At 41.8% G+C, this 23,159-nt stretch overlaps 2 protein-coding genes across 2 annotated transcripts; both read left to right on the forward strand.

Annotated features, from left to right (window-relative positions):
• Nucleotides 1-1,582: 1,582 nt before the first annotated feature.
• On the forward strand, nt 1,583-13,110 carry chrnb1l (cholinergic receptor, nicotinic, beta 1 (muscle) like). Its single transcript, XM_026353588.1, has 11 exons — nt 1,583-1,885; nt 3,811-3,944; nt 4,211-4,255; nt 4,710-4,819; nt 6,171-6,279; nt 6,449-6,596; nt 6,840-7,025; nt 7,302-7,525; nt 7,630-7,808; nt 11,491-11,629; nt 11,796-13,110. Exons 1-11 carry the CDS (start codon nt 1,786-1,788, stop codon nt 11,934-11,936), a joined length of 1,515 nt encoding a protein of 504 aa, XP_026209373.1. The 5' UTR covers nt 1,583-1,785; the 3' UTR covers nt 11,937-13,110.
• A 3,995-nt stretch (nt 13,111-17,105) lies between these two features.
• Nucleotides 17,106-23,062, forward strand: cldn7a (claudin 7a). Its single transcript, XM_026353589.1, has 4 exons — nt 17,106-17,456; nt 18,921-19,085; nt 20,996-21,080; nt 21,940-23,062. Exons 1-4 carry the CDS (start codon nt 17,234-17,236, stop codon nt 22,106-22,108), a joined length of 642 nt encoding a protein of 213 aa, XP_026209374.1. The 5' UTR covers nt 17,106-17,233; the 3' UTR covers nt 22,109-23,062.
• Nucleotides 23,063-23,159: the final 97 nt, after the last annotated feature.

Raw genomic sequence — 23,159 nt, forward strand, 5'->3', positions numbered from 1 at the left:
GACACACTCACACACACACACACACACACACACACACACACACACACTGGGACTCTGGGACTGGTTACTGTTACATGGGCTTCCCTGATACTTGTGTGTGTAAATACACTCCTGCATACATTCACCCTGAGCTCTGTCAGCTGGAGCATGTGAAGGCTGACAGTCTGCAGTCATTCACAGCAGCCCATTGTGGCGACAGTGCTGATAGGGCTTCAGTATTATAGACCTCGCTGGATCATTACTGCCTCACTACTGTTTGAATTGCACTCATTTCTATCCGCAGCTTATTATCTCACATTTTGACCTTGCATGAAACTGTAGCAATGAGAAGACAGGCTGTTTGACAGATGCACGAAAAACACACAGGGGCCATTGCGACTGATGTATTTATACTGGGAGTAGTGGCATGCTGGGGGGCAAGTCAGAGGCATTCGCCTTCTCTCAACCCTCAATGTGCCTGTGATTCATAGCCTGTTTGTATTTTCACACTGGAAATCCTGACCAGCATGAGGGAGAGATGATAAGATGACCTCCGAAAGTAGACAATAAAAAACTACACACAGCAGGAGAAGACGAAAAGATGTGCATCTCCTTCTGTAACTGACAAAATAACTTATTGACCCTTGAAACACAGACGTCAACTTCACAAAAAGCAAAATGAAAGATCCGAGATGCAGCAGGATCTAGAGTTCATTCCAAGGCCTTTGCTTCATCAATCGTAGCACTTGTAGTCTTCACTTCTTTCTCCATTTCTATAGCAACAAAATCCACCTCTATTTTTATATCTTGTTTGACATGCTTTTCTTGCCTCAAGCTCAGACAAAACCATATAAAACCTCTCCATTAATACTGACAGTGCCTCACTGCTCCTGCCAAGACATTTAGTAATTCCAGGCTCTGCCTTTCCAGCCTCCCCCTGCAGGTTTTCACTCCGCTTCTGCGAAGCGGAGTCATTTTGAGTCCTATACATACATTAGCTTTGATGGTTTTCATGAAACTATATAAAACCATATCCTGTCAGCTTTGCTCTGCTGGATGATGACTTCTCTGTTCTACTAACTGCTTTCCAAATGATTTCTTTAGCCCCACTCTTTATTGCCACTCTATCACAAAAATATACTTGAAATTGGACATTTCACAACCAATTAAGATTACCTAGATTAAAAGCACACCTTTGAATTAGAATTTGATTTAGCAGGAGGAGGTCAGTAACAGGATGAATAAGGTATTAGAAGTTAAACCAGTAAGAGATGCTAACAACCACTTTAGCTCCACACCACTGTCATTTTTTGTCTCTAATAAACACCAACATCCTCCCCGACATATCTCCATTGTTACAGTTCATATCCGACTGCCATTCCTCTACCTCATCCCACCCTAGTCCACCCCCACATCCTCTTCCTCCCACCCACAGTCCCAAACTTAAATTGGTGAGCACCAACAGGTGCCTGCCCCACAGGCCTCCCAGTACAAACACACTCCACCCTCCCGTCACTCCCAGCATGCGCACCCAATCAGGCCGGGGTTTCGCCCACGGAGCCATGGCCACAAAGAGAAGAAGAGACAGAAGAGAGAGAGAGTGGTCAACTGAGCAGTTTGAGCTACTGAGGGTACCACCTAGCTGCAACCCAACAGGAGGTCTGCATCTGTTTGTCCGAACTAGAACGTTGGACGTCCGTTCATCTGCTGTGGGTCACAGGTGAAGAAGCGCAGTGGTCAAAGCACCTGCTACTTGTAGCGGACAGTGGGACATTTAAGTTGTACATAAAGTTGTAAGAAGATGTGATGAGAGCCTTGATTGGACAAATGAAGATGAAGTTCAATCCTGATGTGAGGAGGGACAGCCTTCTCATCGCATGCAGCTGCCTTTGTCTAGCCTTCACTGGTAAGGACACTACTGTCACTGCTGTGTGGGACAGTTTCACTCATTGAACTTGAACTTACAATACCATTTTCTTGTATCTGAACTTGTTTGTGAGGCTTACAGTTTAGCACTTTAAGGCACAAATATCAGCTCAACAAAGTAAATAAATATCTGCTATGCTCTTTATCTAGAAACATTCACTCTGACCTGCACATTGATAGAAATGGAAAGAGAAAGAGGAGAAGATAAACAAACATGTTTGACTGCCTTGACTTTGACCTTTGACTCCATATCGGATTTGGAAAACAAACAGTTGTCCCCATGCCTCTATCTGTCCTGACACCATTATTTCCTGTGGAGCTGCTCAGAATAAGACTTTCTGTCTCTGTTTACACTCATACACTCGAGAACCGAGACACTTTTATCCATTCAAATCGGATAACTGACAAGTGTATTGCAATCCGCTGCAGTCGGTCCAGTTAAATTGGTATCGATTCCACTTCCTCTGTTTTTTCTTTCTTTTGGATAAAATCAGAATTAAAATTGATTTGCTGTGATTAGTTCTCATCAGGACTTAGCTGAAGCGATCTGACCCCAGAATGTTTCTCTCTCCTGTTGTTAGTGACCTCCACACAATTCGTGGTCTATTGTCCTTGAGTCTCTGTTAGTCCTACAGCTCTGGAGATTTTACAAAAAACATGGGTCAGATAGAGAAGATGCAGGAGAAACCGTGGGAGGGCTATTAATTAATTATTAGCGGACTTAATTATGATGAGTCCACTTGAAAAGCAAAAAGCTGTTCTGGAACATATAATGAATCACATTAGCACATGATTGTTTGTTAATCAGAGTCTATTTCTGTCCTTGATGGAACTGGTATCCCAGACATCCCTTTGATCCCATTCCCCTGCTGCATATCAATTACATTAGCTCAGCCACCTTTGCTACCCATGGTGCACCACAGCACCTGCCCTGCTGCCTGCTCCTTTCTTTCTTTTCTGTCCTTCTCTGTCTTTTTCATCATCAGCACATACTGTGAGAGTTAAATTATTATTTACTATTATTTTTGTTGCACAACAGATGACAATGACAACAAACCCTAATATATGTTTTGTTAATATATTCACACTGTATTTACTTTGAACAAATGACATTTAGGATTTCTCTAGCTCTGCCATGTGCCCCCAAAACTAGGGAGTTATCATTTTGCTATCAGAACGCACAATTAGAATATGAATTCGAAAACATAATCATTGCATCATTGCAATGCATCATTGTTTATTGTGGTGACTCTATTTTGTGTTATAAATCTTCATGTGCAAAGCCCCTACACCGTCCAAGACTCTCAGAATTGTTGGTCCCAATCGAAAGGCCCATTGGCTGCCAGCCAGCTCCAAGCCTGTTCCCAACCAGTTTCCAGCCACTAGAAGCCTCCCCTCTTTAACAAGACATGTCTATATTCCACAGTTAACAAACCCATTCAAGTGCCATTCATTTGCAGGTTGTCACCAGATGGTGACTTGCCCACAAAAATACATTCACACATAAACTAATGAATGTAGATGTGTGTTTATGTAGATTTAGAGAGTTTAGAGAAAGTGGGCCACTTTCTGGCAAATGCCCTGAGGCTGGGGACAGGCTGCTGCCAGGAAGGGAGCAGGTCTTTGTTTGTGGGCCCTGTAATGTGTTATCAGTAAAACTGTTCATAAACATAGTTTAGGAATTGGCAAAGCTGCACTGGGTAGTTAGCAGATGGTAAAGTATTGTATTTCAATATGATGTGTTCCATGTAAAAGAAAATTTTTCCTTGCAATATTTTAGTGGGTGTATCCATATTGTATTCTGTATCCATTTTGCAGTTCACTGCTATTGACATTATTTGTTGTCGGGTGGTGGCACCTGTTCTCTTTTTCTCACTCATCATTTTCTGTTTCTTTTCCACCCAGGCGCCTCAGAAACAGAGCGAAGGCTTCATCAGAAGCTATTCGAGAACTACAACATGAAAGTCAGACCAGCTCGATACTGGGAGGAGAAGGTGATGGTGCGAGTGGGGATGACGCTTTCCCAGCTTGTCAGCTTGGTAAACACAAATGCATATGTTTGTACATGTAAACCCAACTTTGGTAATTGCTCCACTCCTTCATACATCAAGTGCTTTCAGAAAGCATTCTTTTAAAAATGCAGCACTATCCTACTACACACACACGCCACGCTGCATGGTCAATCCATTCATCCACAGCCAATTAGCTTTTCTAGAAAGCACTGTAACAGCACAAGATATGGTGCCACTGGTAATTTATGTTGTCTTCCCTCTTTCTCTCTGTGCGTCTCTCTAACCTTCTGCAGAACGAGAAGAACGGCGAGATGACAACCAACGTATTCATGAATATGGTATAAGGATAAAAACTCAATTCATCTTCATCACAGAGCCTCGCGCTGCTGCTCTCCTCTCTCTCTCTCTCTGCTTCTCTGTCGCTCTGCCCTCAAATGGACTTGTCACTTTGCATAACCTCACCTTATTTCTTGCTTTATCTCTCTTATTCTGTGACTCACTGTTTAATTTCTGTCCCTTATGCTCACAATTAGAAGTCAGCGTAGCTAAAGTATTTGTGACAGTGGTGTCTGAGTGTGTTTCCACATCAGTGGGATTTAAATTACTTATTAAAGGCAGGAGAATCCAGGATGTAATTGGCAGGCACATCAGCACACTGTAGTAATGGTTTCACCTCTTGTCTGCTCTGCTCTGCCTGTTACTCACTTTCTTTCCTGTTCCCATCCCTTTCCTGCTTAGCTGCCTTTCTCATTTGTCCTTCCTCTCTTTGTTTGATCCTTCTTTCTATCCCAGGCGTGGACAGATTACAGGTTGTCATGGAACCCGGAGGAACATGACAACATCAAGGTTTTGAGGATTCCTCCCAACAAGGTGTGGCGTCCTGACATCTACCTCATAAACAAGTGAGTGTCCCAGTCACATATCATCCACATCATAACAGGCGACCAGAGGTTCTGCTCCAAACACAAATCTGAAAGGTCCCAGGGAACACAACAAAAATGGTCGAGAAGTAACCAACTTTCTTCTACCTTCTTTATTTTAAAATATAAAATATAGTTTCTAAAAAACTGATGATGACATAATCTTTAGGAGATTTTCAGTTCAGAAGGTTGCAGTGGCAAAAGGAAGCAGGTGAAAGAAAGATGAGGAGGAAAATAGAAGTGAAAATCAAAGTTTGTCTTTAACCAGCTCAGTTATATCTTGCACAGCTGTTCACCAAAAAATGAAAACCATGTTAAGGTAATTAACGGGTCAGGATTAGATTTCATTGAGAGATAGTCTTGGTTTAGCTTTCCCTCTCAGTTCCTCAGTAAATGCTACGTAAATGCTTTGCCAGTTTGGTCATATTTGAATGCATTGCCGTCATACTAGACAGGGAGCTCTGTGAACAAAAAACACAAAGTCACATTTCTCAACTGATTTTGTTTTTGGATCTACACTCCCCTATAAAAGTATTGGAGCAGTGAGGCCAGTTCCTTTATTTTTGCTGTAGACTGAAAACATTTGAGTTTGACATCAAAAGATGAATATAAGACAAAAGACCACCTCAGCTTTTATTTCCAGGTGTTTATTTTGTTATATTTGGATCTGAACTTAGAAGAAAGCACCTTTTGGTTGAACCCACCCATTTTTTATGTGAGCGAAAGTATTGTATGATCTGATTGACAGGTGTGTTTTGTTGCTGATCTGAGTCTTATTACATCTATTATTCCAAAATAAATAGCAACAAATGTCTACACTCAGTTTCAGATTAGTTTTTTGCCTGTTTACATTACATTACAGTCATTTAGCAGACGCTTTTATCCAAAGCGACTTACAAGTCATTACAAGGGATTTGAACCCCAGTGTCCCACATGGGAGGCGGTGATGTTACCACTACACTAACCAGCCGCCAACAGATAGACTAAGGAAGACAACAGCAGTTGATGACAGAAACATGAAAGAAACATTATCATTATTATTATTGACGATGGCGGCTAGAATAGGCTCCAGCATTCTAGCCGGAAATGGATGGACAATTGATAGATTTATGAGAAATATAAATGTTTTAGTTTTTTTTTTTTTTGGCTGGCTAATATAATTCATCCCATTTGTTATTGGAGGTGTTTGTTTTTATCAATATGCTAAATATAGGCTATGTGCTTATTAAATGTATTTCCAGGAATCAGGATGTAGAGCAGTTGAAATGTCATGGTATAATAACATCATTGACATATGACTATCACATTTGTCTTTCTGTTTCCCTCCCTGCAGTAATGATGGTCAGTTTGATGTGGCTCTCTATGTCAACGTATTAGTTTACAGTGATGGGACAGTCAACTGGCTTCCCCCAGCCATTTACCGCAGCTCCTGTTCTATAGAGGTGCACATCTTAATGAACACATGACACTGATAAACTAAAGAAAGACATTTTGGCTTTATTCATGTTAAATGTACACTGGTCTTCTTACATCAAAACGTATCCATATTTCTGAAGAACAATTTTCTCTTCCTAAAGTGTTTAAACAGCTTATACTTTCCACTCTCCATAGGTGGCATACTTCCCGTTTGACTGGCAGAACTGCAGCATGGTGTTCCGCTCATACACCTACGATGCCTCTGAGGTGGACCTGCAGTACTTTCTGGATGACGATGGCAACGAGATCCATGAGATTGTTATAGATGAGAATGCTTTCACTGGTGGGTGCCTGCACTTCAGTTACGTTTTAAAGATATCCAGTAGAATAAAAATAATAATTAATTGTGTAACACTCCTAAAACATGTCAAAAAGCAATTAAATGTAATTTATAAATAGGAAGTCACACACACTTAATGGGAGATAGCTGCCTAGTCAGTTTCCTTCTGCATATTTACTTTATCTTCTGACAAATCCTCTGCTGAAATTGCATTCTCATCATCTTGTTAATTCCTTTTCTCCATAGAGAACGGAGAATGGAACATCTGTCACAAACCCACCAGGAAGAACGCTAAGGAGGACCTGTACGAGGACATCACCTTCTACCTCATCATAGAGAGGAAGCCTCTATTCTACATCATTAACATCATCGTGCCCTGTATTCTCACCAGCGTGTTGGCTATATTTGTCTTTTACCTGCCCCCAGGAGCAGGTCAGTGCCATAATCACTCCCTAAAGGGCTATAAGAACTAAGCCTACCTGCTGATACATAGGAAACTTCTTTAGATGGGGTAAATGATTTTAGGTACATGACTTATTGACGTACTATGGTTTGACCAGGCATGTCCTTATGGTCTGATGAGGTCATAGTATTGAAAAATTTTAATTCAAAGCAACAGGACTGGGGGAACAAACTTCAATCAAGTCTTATGAGAATAGCTGCTTCACTGTCATAACTAATTTTTCAAGCCATCCCCGTTGTCTGCAGGAGAGAAGATGACTCTCTCCATTTCTGTCCTCATTGCCCTGACTGTCTTTATGCTGCTGCTGGCTGACAAGGTCCCTGAGACTTCCCTCGGCATCCCAATTATTGTCAACTACGTCATGTTCACCATGATCTTGGTCACCTTCTCTGTCATCCTGAGCGTGGTTGTCCTCAACTTGCACCACCGAACGCCTAGCACACACATCATGCCGCACTGGGTTCGAAAAGTGAGCTTGGCTTGAACGTTTATCCAAATGAACTGAGCTTCCATCTAGACTCATGTCAGCACTTTAGAGAACCCTGTTTTTACTGATTCATCTTGTATTTGCAGGTCTTCATTCATTTCCTGCCAAAGTACATTGGCATGATGAGGCCGAACCCAGAAGAACCTCTGCTGGACGAAAAGTCTAATGAAGACACACCCCTCCGAAGCTTCAATGGCCGTCAGCCTGGAGGAGAGTACTTCTTTCGCAAGATCAACCCCGATCTTGTTTTACCTTGGAGAGGCAGGTGAGACAAATCTGCAAACCAGCAGTCTCCTAGTTGACTTGATGAGTTTAATATTAGATACGTTCTCATTTGGCTTAAAATCGTCATCGCAGTAGGGAGAAATGTTTTTAAAAGTCACTTCTAGTTTATTTATATGATGCTTGAGCAAAATGATACTGTACACATGCATTATGCAAGGTTACAATTCACATCGTGATGTCAGTGTAAATACACTATTTAAACATTAGGAGACTCTACAATGTCTCAGAGTAAATTCAAGACAACATTAAACAAATTCAGTATTATAATACATCATCATTATTATCATCAGTTTTATCTAGATTGATTATTATGGGATTTACTAATGAGTAAGGCAATCGATCACATATGTATAAACCCATAACAGGACATTTACATAATATGCCTGTATTTTTGAGAGCCCAATAGTTCATCCTGAGTCCAGCCTCCTTCTAGGTTAAGATGAGTGCTGAACCTGAGGCTACACCAGCAGAAAGCTATTTCTATTAATGTTAATAAAAGCCAGCCAAGGAATGAATCTTCTTTACAGAATGTGCCAAACCGTGAATGTAGGAACTGATGCCAGACTAGCTATTATGGTAAAGTATAGAGTGCTAGACTTGGCAGAGTTACAGCAATCACTACAGCAGCTCAGAGAATCTGACGGGACTGTAACAGCATATGCACTTCTTTCATCCTTACATATTTAATACGTCCACATGAAACATATTCAGCTGAGCAAAAAAGACTCATATTCATGATTCATGACTCAGCTGCATGAACTGAATAGAGAAAATGATTCCTATTCTAGTAACAGTCTTTGATGTCAGTGTCATGTTATGTTGTTACTGTATGTAGTTTTGAACTGCACACATGTTTTATGCCTCCACTTCATGGTTTTAAATAATCCGTCTATCCGTACATACATACACCCCCCTGTTCTCACGAACGTGAAAGCTTTGGAATACCTTCAGTGAATTTCTTCAAAGCTGGCACAAGCTTCTACTAAGACCACGGGATTAACAAATTAGACTTTGTTGGTCAAAATCAAGGTCACTGTGACCTCATGTCTGTTCTGTTCTCATCTACAGAATATCTCAGATCTCAATCATCTCAATCATGAGGCTGTGAAGGCAATTCTGGTCTTTAACATTTTTATTATATGCTTGTGGTGTGGCTCCAGGGATGACAGTGCTGTCAGGACAGTCACCACTACAGTGAAGGCTTTAATATCTCAACTAGATTCATGCTCCTCAGTGCATTGTTTGTTTAGCCAAAATGACTCTCTCCTTATGAAGACTCTCTTCACTTCATGCACTAGGTAGACACTAGGTGTGTAGATCAAACCGATGAGTCATCATTAGATAGATCAATCAGTGATGTTGATCAAAAGAGATAATGTCTCTAAAAAGTCACTTCAAATCACGCTGCCTGTGCATCCATGCTGGCTTTGCTCTGTCTAATCTACCAGTAGGTCCCCCCAGCCTTGGCATCATAGACGGCACCACAGTCCCCTGAACCAGGCCTGATGCTAAGCATCTCTCATCCCGTTCCAAAGGCATCACATTCAGCTCTGGCTAAACCCCGCAACCCTGTCCACAGTCGCCAGCCACTAAGCCTTTGTTTAGGTTGGGTATTAGGGGGTAATCCCAACAGAAAGGCAATGGATAGGGAGGTGAAGAATAGAATAAGGGTAGATGAGTGGAAGTGGAGACCAGTGCTGACTGATGGAGGCAGGGACGGAGTCTGTCATATTTGATGTGCACACTATGAGAAACTATCGTCCAGTCTGTGTCCTGCAGATATCTGTTTCTTCATCCTCCTCCTCTCTCTTCTCATTCTGTCACGTTGTTCCTTACAGTACATTTCAGAGAATTGTTGAGATGCTTGTACAATCTGTTGATGTCCTTTTGAGTGTTTAAATGACACCTGGTTCTGTGTCAAATATTTGTTCTCAATACACCTATGTGTGTGTGTTTGTGGTAACATTTTATCACATATACATGTACAAAAATGTATATACATAGTAGAGTACAGTATATAGTACATGTTTGTGTGTGTGTGTGTCATAGTGAGAGGGGCTCCATGTATTTGTAGTAATGAATACAAGCTGTGGAATGTGGATGGCATGCTTGAGTGCACACACACACACACACACACACACACACCCTTCTTGGTCTCTCATTTTAACTGTCCACTGTGCTGTCATACTGTCTCTCAGTGACTCTGATAACTTGTTATCTGTTCCTTCTCTCTGGTGCCAGAGGTTCTGCACATCATACAGCACACTTACAGTTCATAGATGCTACATACTTGGGCTGTATGTAGACATGTACTGAAGTGCCACTCCAACAGGTGCACTGTGGTGCCAGGCCAGACGTCTTCAGAGGCTGACACGTGATACTTTAGAAATCCATGAAGTCTGAATGCTTCAGTGATCAAACAACCCTGTTTCCATGTGTGTCTCTTTGTCTTATTTTTTTTGCTTCATAACAAACGTGCCAAATGTTTTCAGTGTCTAACAGTTCTGGACTGCAGGAAGATCTATTTAGTGTCCGGATTGCTTTTCTATCAAGCCATATTGTTATAATATTATAGTTTTCCTCATCTTAACTGAGCTTAGGCCCATTTCTGGATGTTGTTAATATACTGTGTGGTTTTACCTCAGTGTGGTTTACTCATAACTAATAATAGTGTTAACATTTTTTTTTTTAACATTTGCCTCTACAACCTTTTGAAACCTGTTCCTGGTAAACTTACACTGAGTATACTGCATTCATTTTCAAAAAACATTCGCTCTGTAATCTTTAGGTAAACATATCATTTTTCACACGGCAGTGAGGATATTCACAACACACCAGGCGGAGCGTGAATGGGGTGATGGAGAGCAGAGTAGACCCTGTAGCAAGCAGTAAACACACTATTTAAGTGTTTGCTTAAACTTGTTAGCATGTAGGTCAGGTTAGAGACATGTAGTGTACATGTAGAAACAGAATATATACAGAATATACTGTAGTGTTGGATCAAATATTATAAATTCAAATATCTAAATCTGTGTATTTTTACCTATTTTGCTTTTTAATTTCAAATAAAAAAAAGTGAAGTTCCTGAATGTCGGCATGGTGGATAGGCACTACAACAATGTTGCCAAAGACTCTCTGCACATATGTTTTGCTTTATGGAGCAGCTGTGTGAGGGGAAGAATGGAGGTGTCAAAGATCTTGACATCACATAAATGTTGACCCGGTGTTGTGTCAATGTCACTCGTATGTCAGGAGCGTGCTGTTGTCACTCAGTGGTCAGACGGTGCCCACAGCAGAGGACACATTCTGTATCTTGAAATGGCAACAGTGCACTGTATGTCCTCCGCCGCACAGTGAATGTCAGTGATGGTTTGTTTCAGTAGACTCGTGACACACACAGCATCGGTCTAAGTTTGCTGAGAGTTTGTGTTGAAGGATTTTTTAAAACTTTTTGCAGATGATTCGTGTGACAGTCTTGACAAGTCAGATATTCCCAGATTAGTATGCACATCCAGACCTACGTCATTGCACTTATTGTTTAACGCTAATTAGCAAATGACAGCAGTATGTTAATGTACTAAACTAGGATGGTGATGAACATAATAAAAACTTTGTTGAACGTCTCCTTCTTCGTCCCTGCCTCTCTCTCATCTGTCTTTAAGGTGTGAGAGTACAGTGCAGCTCCAGCGGCTCCCGAACACTGACAACTACTGTCTGATCCTCCCTCCCAACCTGAAATCAGCCATCGCCGCCGTGACATACATGGCCGAGCAGCTGAAGAAGCAGGACGTTGATGACACGGTGAGAAATGAGCCTGACACGCTGTCAGATGGCTGGTTACTCAGGCTGTCTGCAGCTTCTAAGCACCGTGTTCTGAACATGCCCCGTCGAAGTCCATGTGTCAGCCCATACATTGCTGACTCAGTGCCTGTGTGTGTGTGTGTGTGTGTGTGTTTGTCCCCTGCAGATGACAGGTGACTGGCAATTCATCGCTCTGGTGGTGGACCGTCTCTTCCTCTGGTTGTTTGTCATCATCAGCACCCTGGGCACCTTGGCCATGTTCTTGGATGCCAGTTTCAACTACACTCCTGATAACCCTTTCCCATAGAAGACAACAACACACACACACACACACACACGCACACTGAAGCCTCCTTGTTGGTGCTTTCTGAGGTTTTGTCGTTCCATTAAAAGAACAAACTATTCCACATTTCAGTTGTCAGCCTCTGCAATGTTTTGTAAGGTGCAGATGTGTCACATTTTGTATAAAGTAGAGTCGCTGACATGATAACAGAATCCATGTATGTAGGTTTAAACATGCTAACTGTATCTATGTGTTATGGTTACGCATTATGTTTGTCTAATCTGTGTATTTAACACATTGTGATCATTTGTTATGGAAGTCAAAATGCTTGAAATATATGTTTTGGAAAATGACGTAGTTCTTATTCAGTTAAATTTAAAGTCCTTCCTTCTTTATGAATGTCCAGTACTTTGAGGATAATGCAAAATACTGCTGGTGTGTGTCCCCTGCCAACAGGGAACAGTGTTTGCACTGGCAATGTTGGCTTTTGGACAATAGAGGGCAGTAATACGATGCTAATTCAAAACCTGAGGAAACTGGAGAAACAGAGTAAAGAGAACTCACTATGCCATGTTCTGTTTGGGGTCCTGGAGTTCCCAAATACTTTTTCAATGCTCATAAATAATAGTTAAAACTGTTAATCACACTGATAATTCATGAATTGTATCTATATTTATGAGATGAAGAGACAGAGTCTGACTGTGTCCTCATTGTTTTGAATGACTTGTTAAGATCTACTAGTAGATCTTAGTAGAAGTGTATGCAATCCAACTAGCTGGGACTACACAATAATCCTAATGATGGGTTTCACTATAGTCTCTCCTTACAGTTCTGCAAGATTGTATTAATTCACATGGTCCACCTTTTACTCCTGCGTTCCCACATTGACATAGTATAAATTGCAGCTTGTTTTGTTCTCTTTGGAATGGTTTTTATTGGTCTCCTACCTACAGTCCATCTTCTACAGTTGTCCCACACATCCCTATGTTTTGAGCACATTACTATTGTAACACAGTGGAATATCTGTTCAGAGATGCAGCAACTTAAGCTGCTGGTTAGTCAGCATAAATCATTATGTTTGGCTAAAGCACAGAAAGACAGCCCAAGGTACTAAAAGCTGTGGTCATCTGAGGTGAAGTGTCAATAAGAATTGCAGGGGGAGTGATGACAGACCCACCCCAGTAACTATGGGTATCCGTTGCAGTTCTGGACATCGTATTGGAATCATTTTGTAGAACTAACAATAAACTTATAACCTGAGCTTGTTGTTTCTACCTCTGTGGCTCGGAGAGCACCACCCTCTGAAATCTGACCACCCCTGAGTCACTTTTTAGTATCATGGAAAATGCAAAGTGATCACAGTGAAACACAGAATGACTGCAGCGGGACAAACAACCACGAAGAGACAAAAAAGAGTTAGATGCTAAACACCATCCAAAAAAAGTAGAGTAGATGCAAAACAACTAAAAAAAGATTCAAAACAAGATGCAAAATACCAAACAAATTCTGCAGTGTACAATCTACACGCTGTGGCCATTTTCACTCTGACTGATGTGCAGCGTGAGGCCACAGTGACTGTCATTGTGTCCAAACTGGTCAAATAGGTTTCTACCCTGTGTGTACAGTAGCACTTGCCAAGCTCGAAAGAACACCTCACTCTCATTGCCTTAGAGGGAAGACACAAGAAGGAGTCCACAAGACCAAGACCACAGTCTATTGGCTCTGTCCTGCTGCTGCTGCACAAAAGCCAAGTGTTGTTGCATAAGAAATCTGAGGGTGGAAAAAACAGAGGACATGGAGAGAAGGGCGCCGTCCCCCTTGTTTGCACACTCAGAGCTTTTCGGGGAAAAGCCGTGGGCCCAGCGTGTTTTATTGCCAATGCTTCAGTGACTTCCAAAGGGCGCCTAAAGGACTTCAATCACTGGATTTGCACTGCACTTGCTCACTTCACACCCGGAGGAGGCCTCAGAAACGGGAGGGAGAGCCCCTGAGAGAATGCTGTTAGTGCCCCTCTTTGAGCTGATTTAGCTGTTTTGCTTTTTTCCCATTGAGTGTCGACGCAACGGCTAAGCCAGCGAGACAAATGTGTGTTTACGCTTTTAAAAAAGAAAGTAGTAAAAGACGAAAGAAAAGAGACACAAGAAGGGGGGAAAGAGCTATGTCCTTTTTTGTGTGAGGGTTCTCTGCGATCTAGGATCCAGCCAGGAGAGCATCATATAAATCAGGTTTCCAGTAGCAACAGTAACTGGCCCCTTAGCTGCTCCCTGCTCATCTTCCTCTCACACATTTCACGACACTTCGTGATCACTTTTCTTACCAATAAGTGTTGGCTGCTCACATCTCCTTCATCTTTCCCTTCCCAACTTGTGTGTGACAATATTCAACTCAGCACCACCCCCTCCTCCTGAAACCTCTGCGTCAAACTGAAACTGATTCCCTGAGCTACAGGGTCGTTCCTCCCTGGCAACAATGGAGCATTTGTTGGCCTCCACCGCTAAACCTTGATGCCCATTGCCACAGCCAGGATACAGTAGAGGGGGGAAAGAGTTATAGTGGCTGAAGGGAAAGGGCAAGAATGTGAGAAAATGAACAGAGCAGTTCTAGCGGAACAGGGATAACACACTGAGAACAATCTAGCAAAGCCTCATTAGATCTCGAATAGGTAATCCAGCCGGTAGGTGAGCACATTCCCATTAACCTGGCAGTACAGACAGCTTCCTCCAGGCTTATGGGTTATTACTTCCTCGCCTATTGCTGTAGGACCATTGTTTAGCCCCAGTGTGAAGTCACACACACTGCTGCGTCGAGCCCGAGCTCTGATAAGTACAATGCGTGCTATTGTCTCGTGGTGTTTTCCAATTCACTGCAGGAAGTAGCTACAGCTGGAATGTTAATGGACATAATGGGACAAATAAATCTTTTTACAGTTTGATAAAGTTACAGGTATAAAAGAGCCACCATGAAGAAGACGCATTAATAAAGTTTGTAGGAATCACACTAAGAGGTTATGTGTTAATAAGATTGAACTAGAATGAGCTTCTCTTTTGTTCAGTCCTCTAATGCTAATATTATACAGTGCTATAGGTGTTACAGTTAAACAGTATTATTACTATTGCATTTGAATTTTAACTATTTTGAGTGGTGTTTTCCTCTGTAATGCTTGCATTAGCTCCATTACTTTTCCTGCCTGCAGTATTTCCCTTTCATGCTTTTACTTTAACTCCACTACATGCATTTTGTGGCTTCAGTTACTAATTACTATCTGCAGATGAAGTTTATTTTGAAATCAGATAATAAATGGCTTATTATTAAGAATCAACCAGCTGTCAGTTCATAAAGTGGTTGAAATCTGCTCCACCTTTACTCTGTGCTGTCTTTATTCTTTCAATTAATGAACTACTAGAATCTTTGTTTCACCTTTGAAAGTTTGTTGAATAAAACTGGATTTGATGTATTTTTGTACCTTCAGTACATATTAGAGCATGTACTTAGTACTAGCTTTACTTGTAGTGGAATATTCTAAATAAGTACTTGCTTTTTGACGAGTATTGACTTTTTCTACTAATATCAACTTTTCTTATCAACTTCTTCCTGAATCAAGACTTCCTGTTTTCCAAAACTTCTCACTGTTGTATTTCTTCCAGCTCATTTAATGCAGACAAACCACACTGGTGTCCAGTCTGAATCTATTCCCCTCTACAGTGGGTGGGTTTGTTCTGCTGTACTGTTAGATAAGCTCCAGTTGTCATACTAGTTTTGTTAGAAGTCACCTACCTGACTTCCTTCAGGATTTCCTCTTCCAGTCCCGTTAAGCTACAGAGCTGAAGGTGTTAACACGGCCAGCAGACTCTCTGCTCTGCCATAAAATCATACATCAAAGTCCATCAGGACATCTTTGGTGTGTAAAAGTGTTCAGAAGGAGAAAAACCTGGTGTCAAGTACGTGTTTATTATGCTGCTGTTTTTATTTAAATGTGTATTTTATTGACATTTCTTCAATTCAAACCCACCAGACAAATGAAACAGAGAGCCCTGCAGGCCAGCAGTGAGGCTTAAGAGAGGGCATTGTTACACATGTCATCTGAGCCTTTATTCGTCTCTATCAGACATCTAGAGCGACCTGGAGACACAGCTTTCACTTGACGGACTCCGTTTTCTGCATTTAATCTTTCCACTCTTACCCAGCAGTTCACTTCATTACCAAGTCGCAGGCAGCAGCGAGGTCGTGAATCTGCTGTGAGTCAGTGACAGAGACCTGAGTTATAGCATCAATCTGGGTCAGTGGGTATAAAGTAGCCTGTGTACTGCGTGTACCGTACAGCACACACACAGTTTACAGACTCGTAGGAGGGAAAATGAAAACCAAAGAATTTTTAGAGTGAACTTCAGGATTGCTGCCCAGTGATCCTTCACCTGTAACACACCTGCACTTTTAGTCGTCTTAACTGTTGATTTTTGGTGATTTCTGGAAGCATCGAGTGAAAAAGAAAGGACTAGTCATTGGATCTGTACTGTAAGACAAACAAACAGGATGTACTTTTGCCACTGACTTTAATTGTATTCATGTTGCAGTTATTTTCACCTCAATAATTCGTGATCTTGGTTTAGTTGTACAGAGACTCGGTTGACTGTACAGTCAAGCTGCTCTTTTCTCCGTATTAAAAAATAAATAAACACTTTTATGAATTTGGTACACTAAGGTATAAACTATTCATTGCCAATAATACAGTACATATATTTGAATGTTTATCAGCACAGCATGAACTACTTGAACATGTTTGTTAAACTATTGACAGGTTTTTAGATCAGCAAACCAAACAAACAGCAAAGCTGACTTTTTAATATGATTGTTTCCAATGAGATAAAAAAAAAATAACTGAAAACTATTGGTTATAATACCAGTGGTTGAATTTGACAGGTAGGAGTAAGAGACACACAGCATGTGTCTACCAAAGAATAATGAATACTGGGAAACAGTTCAAATCCCACTTTTAAACGTGGAACCCCGTTTGAGTGAGTGTGACACTGGTGAAAAGGTTAGAAACAGATCAAAACAAGTGTGGGGAGTGGAGAGACGACCTGTTGCTTTGCTGGAAGCAGAGGGAACATTTCCCAGCAGCTCCATGCATCAGCAGGCATGATAATTACACACCCACTTTCCACCATCACACACATCCCAGAGGCCCATCCCCGACTGAAGACCACCGGTGCACAAGCAGAGAGAGCGACGCGGGCGCATCCACTGACTTCTGGATCAGAGTTTAGGAGCTTTTACGCAAGATTTGCGTCCTGCAGAAGAAAAAAACAAGCTCCGAACCGACGATGGCCAACTCCGGGATTCAGCTGCTGGGATTCTTCCTGTCGCTCATTGGTATTGTTGGACTGATCGTCGGGACCATCCTGCCGCAGTGGAAGATGTCAGCGTACATCGGAGACAACATCATCACCGCGGTGGCCATGTACCAGGGGCTGTGGATGTCCTGTGCTTTCCAAAGTACCGGACAGCTCCAGTGTAAGATCTACGACTCCATCCTGCAGCTCGACAGTAAGTTGTGGGGTCCTGGGGAGTCCGAGGGCTCATAGGGGATTACTGATAGCAACTCTGTAAATACAGGAGGTTTATTAGATACAGTCTTTAGGAGGATATATATAATGTCTTTGCAACATGGATTGTGTGTGTGTGTGTGTGTGTGTGTGTGTGTCTTCCCGCAGCCTCTTACTCGTGTCCACTTGCAGACTCACCTGCTCTGTTAAACCACCTGTCTCACCTGAATAAGACATCAGTGTCCTCACTCATTAGCTTCACCACCTCAGGGTGCAAACCCTCTCGTGGCTCTTTAATTAGCACCTTTTACACACTCAGTGATTGTGTCACTACAGTGGCACATTGTCTTCTCCATAAGGCTTCATTTTACACCGACAGACACAAATTCCAGGAGACAACCGTCTGAAAAGGACCTGAGCAGGGTTGAACGCTTTCCTCAGAAACCTCGCCTCACATGGCAAGAAACCCTCCACCCCCGCCCACCCCGTGGTGGAACTCCAACACACTCACATATAAAAGAAGTCAAGTCGCTTTTAAGCTTCTATCTTCTTTTACAGTGAGTGAACATTCACTGCAGTTCGCAGGTTTAATGCTGTGTTGCTTAAAACTGGGCGTCTCGCACCTTGAGAGGCCTCAAAGGCCCAAGTCATCTCATCCAAAATGCAAAAACACACACTCGGGGGGCGACAGGTAAGTTCTGAAGTGGGACCTCCTCGTGGTTCAATCATGATTCATCTTAGCTGAGAATAAGTCAATATGCAGTTATAGAGTGTAATCATGAATCCAACACACTGTCTCTTTCTGTGTGGGACCTGCAAAGATCTCACAGGAGCCATGAAAAGACCAGCGTGATGTGAAGCGACACCTGGACACTGTGCACCCTGCTCTATAATCCAACCAGTTGTTTCCCATTTCTCACTATTTCATCTCTCCCCTCTGCATTATTTTCCCCTCCATCGCTCTCCCCATCCCTTCATCTGTCCCTCGCTGCTCGAGGGGTTTGTTTGTTTGGGCAGGGCAGGGACGGCCTAGACTGGCACAGACTGGTTCTAGGTGGACAAGGGGATGGGGGGAGTAAAGGAGGGGGGCTCCCCCTGTGATAGGTTTATTGGGTGAGGGTGGGGGTGGCTGACGGATGAGGATCCTGACAGTAGTGTTTCATCAGGCCTCCACCTCTCAACCAGCCACAGATGGGAGGGAGACAGTGACAAAGACAGTGATGTGTGTTTCTGGTTGTGTGTGTGTGTGTGTGTTCATGTGTATCCCATGGTTTCTGTTCCAGGAAACGCTCTCATTAAAGTGTCATCATACTGTGAAGCCTCTGGACGCACACATAAAGCCTCTCTGAGAGCTCAAAGCCACGATAATTCAGACTTTTCAAATCATTTTGAAGCTGCACTCCCACATTCACTAGCTCCACTCACACACTCTTCTTCCTGCTCCCTTGTCTCCATCTTCCTGCAGGTTCTCTTCAGGCCACTCGTGCCTTGATGATAGTCGGCATCATTGTGTCCATCGCCGGGTTGGGCGTGGCGTGCATGGGAATGAAGTGTACCACCTGTGGCGGGAACGACAAACTACGCAAGTCTCGCATTGCCATGACAGGAGGCATCATTCTGCTAGTGGGCGGTGAGGACGGTCACACTCCTTTAGATATTTCCTGTCCCGGTAGTGTGTAACACCATTAAGTGTTGTATAAGTGTGTGGCATTGAGCATTTACCTTGAGAAACAAAGTATTTATGACTAACCAACACTCCTCATAACGGCCATATCACTTATATATTGATGCATGGATCTTAAATATAATTAGACCCTAATGTATCACAATCTACGTCCCCCTGTGAGTTTTATTACTTTTTGTGTTGATGACCATAAATGTGAGTGAAATGTGATCACAGGGAAAACTCACATATGAGTGTTGTTCCACAGAGAGCTTACATTTGTAGGACTGCGCTGGAGGGTCAAACTCCACTCTAAACAAGTTATATTACTCTATTTGTTTTTTTTTTATTTAGTGGATGCGATTGTGAAGGACGCAGCATCAGAATCACATGACGTTTTTAATCAGTGAACCATTCAGTGCATTTATTATGTTCTGTTAATACTTTCTGCAGAGCTTATTTGAGCTTCTAATGGGACTTGAGTATAACTGAATGAGCATAACAACTCATTACAGTGCTTGAAAAACAGAAATGTAGCTTTTGCAAAATTTCAAATTGAGGCTGAGACTGATGGATTGTACATCAGTACAGTAAATGTGAGTAAATGCTTATCAAAACCACATGGTGGTAGTAGAGAAAGACTAAATGATATGAATAATTCATTTTTAGAGAACAGTGTGTATCTGTACCAAGTCTTGTAATATTTCATGCTGGACTAAAGTGACCAGTGCCGCCATGCTTAGAGCCAAACTGCTAGTATAACAAAAATGCACAGACCCTTCACCTGTTAAACACTGTGCTGTAAATGTAATTTGAAGTGGACAAAACGTCCATGAATCAGCTCTCACTCAGTGAAAAGTATTTTTAGACACATTTTTAAACATTTTTGCAAACGTATTAAAAATACAAAACTGAAATCTCTGCTACTCCAAATGATTCAGACCCTTAATATGGGACTTAAAAACCAATTTAGCAGTAATCACAGCTTCTGCTCTCCTTCTCGTGCTCTGTCAGTTTGGAGGGGACGTGCCTGTGTCCCTGGCCCTACAGACATGTTCTGCGGGGTTTAAGTCTGGGCTTTGACTGGGCCACTCAAGATTTGTTCGTCTAGCATAACAACTCTACCGTAAAGTCCTAATTGTTGGCGTGCTGCTGAGACAGCCATTCTTCTGGCAGCCCCTCACATCTCTGCAGAGGACCTCTGAGTTCGGTTAGAGCTCCAGTGATCGTAGGAAAAGCTTGAAGGCATTTCACTTATCGGTATTGTGGCCACTTATACTTGATACTCTCTCTATGTGGACAGGTGGACTCCAATTAAGTTCTAGACACATGTATAAAAGGTAAAAATGCAGAGAACTGGCTTGAGAGTAGCTGCGCTGGTAATATAATACATATAATGGGAGCGGTATTGATTCAATTAAATGATGCAGCTGACCACATCACAAAACCACTGTATGGGACCTATGCTAATCTATATCTATAGTCTGTGGGACCTATAACAATCAATACATGCTTAGTTATATAATGTTTTATCACTGTCCACCCAACTCACCTCATTTTTGTGTCAGATCTTCAGTACATCATAAAGTAGGTAGGAGGGAGTTTGACCCCCAGTGCAAAAGGCTTTCCTCCCACTCTGCTGCTCCAGCTCTTCAGAGGTCATTACACTGAAAGAAAGCGGCACTCCTGGCACTGATCTAACATGAGAGGTGTAACTGGCTCTGAAGAGAACAGGAACACTAAAAGCTAATTGTGCTGGAGTCAATAGCTGGCCACCCGGTCACTATAAAGGGAATAAAAGCGTGTCTGCTCTCTCAGGTTTTGATGATGTACTGATGGACTGATTGATCTTTGTTGTTGACTTTCTCTCCTCTCAGGGCTTTGTGCCATCGTAGCATGCTCCTGGTTTGCTCACAATGTCATCCGAGCCTTCTATAATCCCTACACCCCGGTCAACACCAAGTAAGTGACCCAAGAGCGGTTCTGTCATTAAAGGAATAGTTTGACATTTTGTAAAAAATCCTTTTCTAATTTGTCGCCAAGAGTTTGGTGAGAAGAAAAAAATTGGCATGGGAGCAGTTGTAAAGCTTTTTTATAAAAATGTGCCAAATATTTTTCTGAATGTAGAACTCCATATATTGACAGAAAAACATTATTTTCCACCAGTGCAGATTATGGCAAGGTCCAGAAACCACTTTAATTTTAAATATTGAAGCAAAAAATATATAAAGTATGTCTTTACTGTAAACAGATGCAGGGCTTCAAAGCGTCAGCCTTTTTTGTTGTGGTATGGTTGCCTGCTTGTATGCGTGGTTGTGCTTAAAAAGATTCAACCTGCAGTTCTACCTTCTGCCACAAGGTGTCACAAAGTCAGTAAGAAGACAGGGTTGGATGATTTGAACTAAAATAAAAATCTATTAAACATTAATCTAAAAGTAATAAACTTTTGTTTATTTATTTATTTTAAATAGGCACCTGGTACAAAAATAGCGTAAATAAAAAAAAGACAATCTGACACTATATCCACTCAAATTACTAATCACAGTTTACAGCAGCTTTAATCCCTCAGTTCTATCCTCTGTTTCTCATCAGTTGTATGTCGTAATATTGGCTATAACTTGTGTACGCACAGGGTGATCTAAGTGTAAGATGAGCACCACCTACTGACATTATACTGTAACACATGCCTATAGGCAACAGGCCATAGTCTGTGGCCTATTCATACATTGGAGACTGATGATTTCAAGCACTACATCTGTTTGTAACTGCAAAATAGTTCCATAGGTCCAAATCTAAAGTTTTCTTTGTGAATCTGTCCCAGGTTTGAGTTTGGTGCAGCCATTTTCATTGCCTGGGGCGGGTCCCTCCTAGATGTTCTGGGTGGTGCCATGTTGGCTGCGTCCTGTCCACGGAAGAAGCAAGTATCCAAATACCCATCCATGGCTGGTTCCCGCTCTGGCCCTCCAAGCAGCACTAAGGAATATGTCTGAGAAAGACCCCTATACCCTGAGACCTCAACAGAAGCCGATGGAGAAGCCTCCCCCCACTTGTTGCAGCATCAGTGAGGAGTAAAACTGAAAGTCAAACAGCAGTTGTGAATCATTCATAGAGGCAAACAGCTACTGAAATGGGACTTTCTTTTCTTTTTGTCCAGATAGACTGTTGATCACTCCTTCATTATGAAGCTACAATCTCAATTGTTTGATGACTGATGTCTCTCACCACGTCCACACATTCCACAATTGTTTACAAGTTGTCTTCACAAATACATTATAATTAGATCCCATGACTTAATAGACATGCCCTCGGGGTGTAACCTCTCCAATTGTTGCCAAAATGGTGGATTATAGCCACAATTAACATGTTTGTGTTAGAACCAGCATCTATTAGCATTTGCCATGTAATCAGTTCCAGTTTGGTGAGTGTAGGCTGTGACTCAGGAGTTTTGTACAACAGAGACAAGGAGTGGCACTACAGTGTTTTATAATAAGTGTTAGTAATTTTCTAATAGATCTTACGCCAAGCAGGTGCGTGCCTTCACACACAGAGATCATTGTGTAGCCTGACAGTATTACACAGGCCTTGAACTACAATACTCCCTATAGGCCCTGCAGCTCTTCATACCAGCCTGTTACAAACCCTGCTCAGATATGAAATATTTTAGTATGTAGTCACTGCGCCATTATCACTCTAACAGCTTCCATATCAGCCACCATGAAGTCAAACTGCCTCTATTTATTGTGTTAAACATAGTTTCCTGCTTCTGTGTAGACCTGCATAACTGTGACCTTTATGTAGCTTCAGAGATTATAACGTTTTTATCAACATTTTTTGCTCAACTGTACTGTTTATTTTTAAGTGTCATTGTTTTATACACATGGCTCATCTCTCTGATTATGGTGTAATGGAAAATAAATGGGAGATTTTTTTTTAACACTTAAATAATAAAGATAATGAAACATTGTGAATTGTGTCATATCACATTAACGGAAAATTTGTGAAACATAAATATTTATGTCCACTAAATTCATGTAAATCTAG

The sequence above is a fragment of the Anabas testudineus genome, chromosome 18 (genome assembly GCF_900324465.2).
Source record: "Anabas testudineus chromosome 18, fAnaTes1.2, whole genome shotgun sequence".
NCBI classification, from domain to species: Eukaryota; Metazoa; Chordata; class Actinopteri; order Anabantiformes; family Anabantidae; genus Anabas; species Anabas testudineus.

Bases quoted from the DNA above. Each gene is read 5' to 3' on its own strand.
- chrnb1l (XM_026353588.1), top strand. From the start codon at position 1,786: ATGAGAGCCTTGATTGGACAAATGAAGATGAAGTTCAATCCTGATGTG. The intron at 3,945-4,210 runs GTAAACACAAAT...AACCTTCTGCAG, and splicing joins TTTCCCAGCTTGTCAGCTTG to AACGAGAAGAACGGCGAGAT. The intron at 6,280-6,448 runs GTGCACATCTTA...CACTCTCCATAG, and splicing joins GCAGCTCCTGTTCTATAGAG to GTGGCATACTTCCCGTTTGA.
- cldn7a (XM_026353589.1), top strand. From the start codon at position 17,234: ATGGCCAACTCCGGGATTCAGCTGCTGGGATTCTTCCTGTCGCTCATT. The intron at 17,457-18,920 runs GTAAGTTGTGGG...ATCTTCCTGCAG, and splicing joins CTCCATCCTGCAGCTCGACA to GTTCTCTTCAGGCCACTCGT. The intron at 19,086-20,995 runs GTGAGGACGGTC...CTCTCCTCTCAG, and splicing joins CATCATTCTGCTAGTGGGCG to GGCTTTGTGCCATCGTAGCA.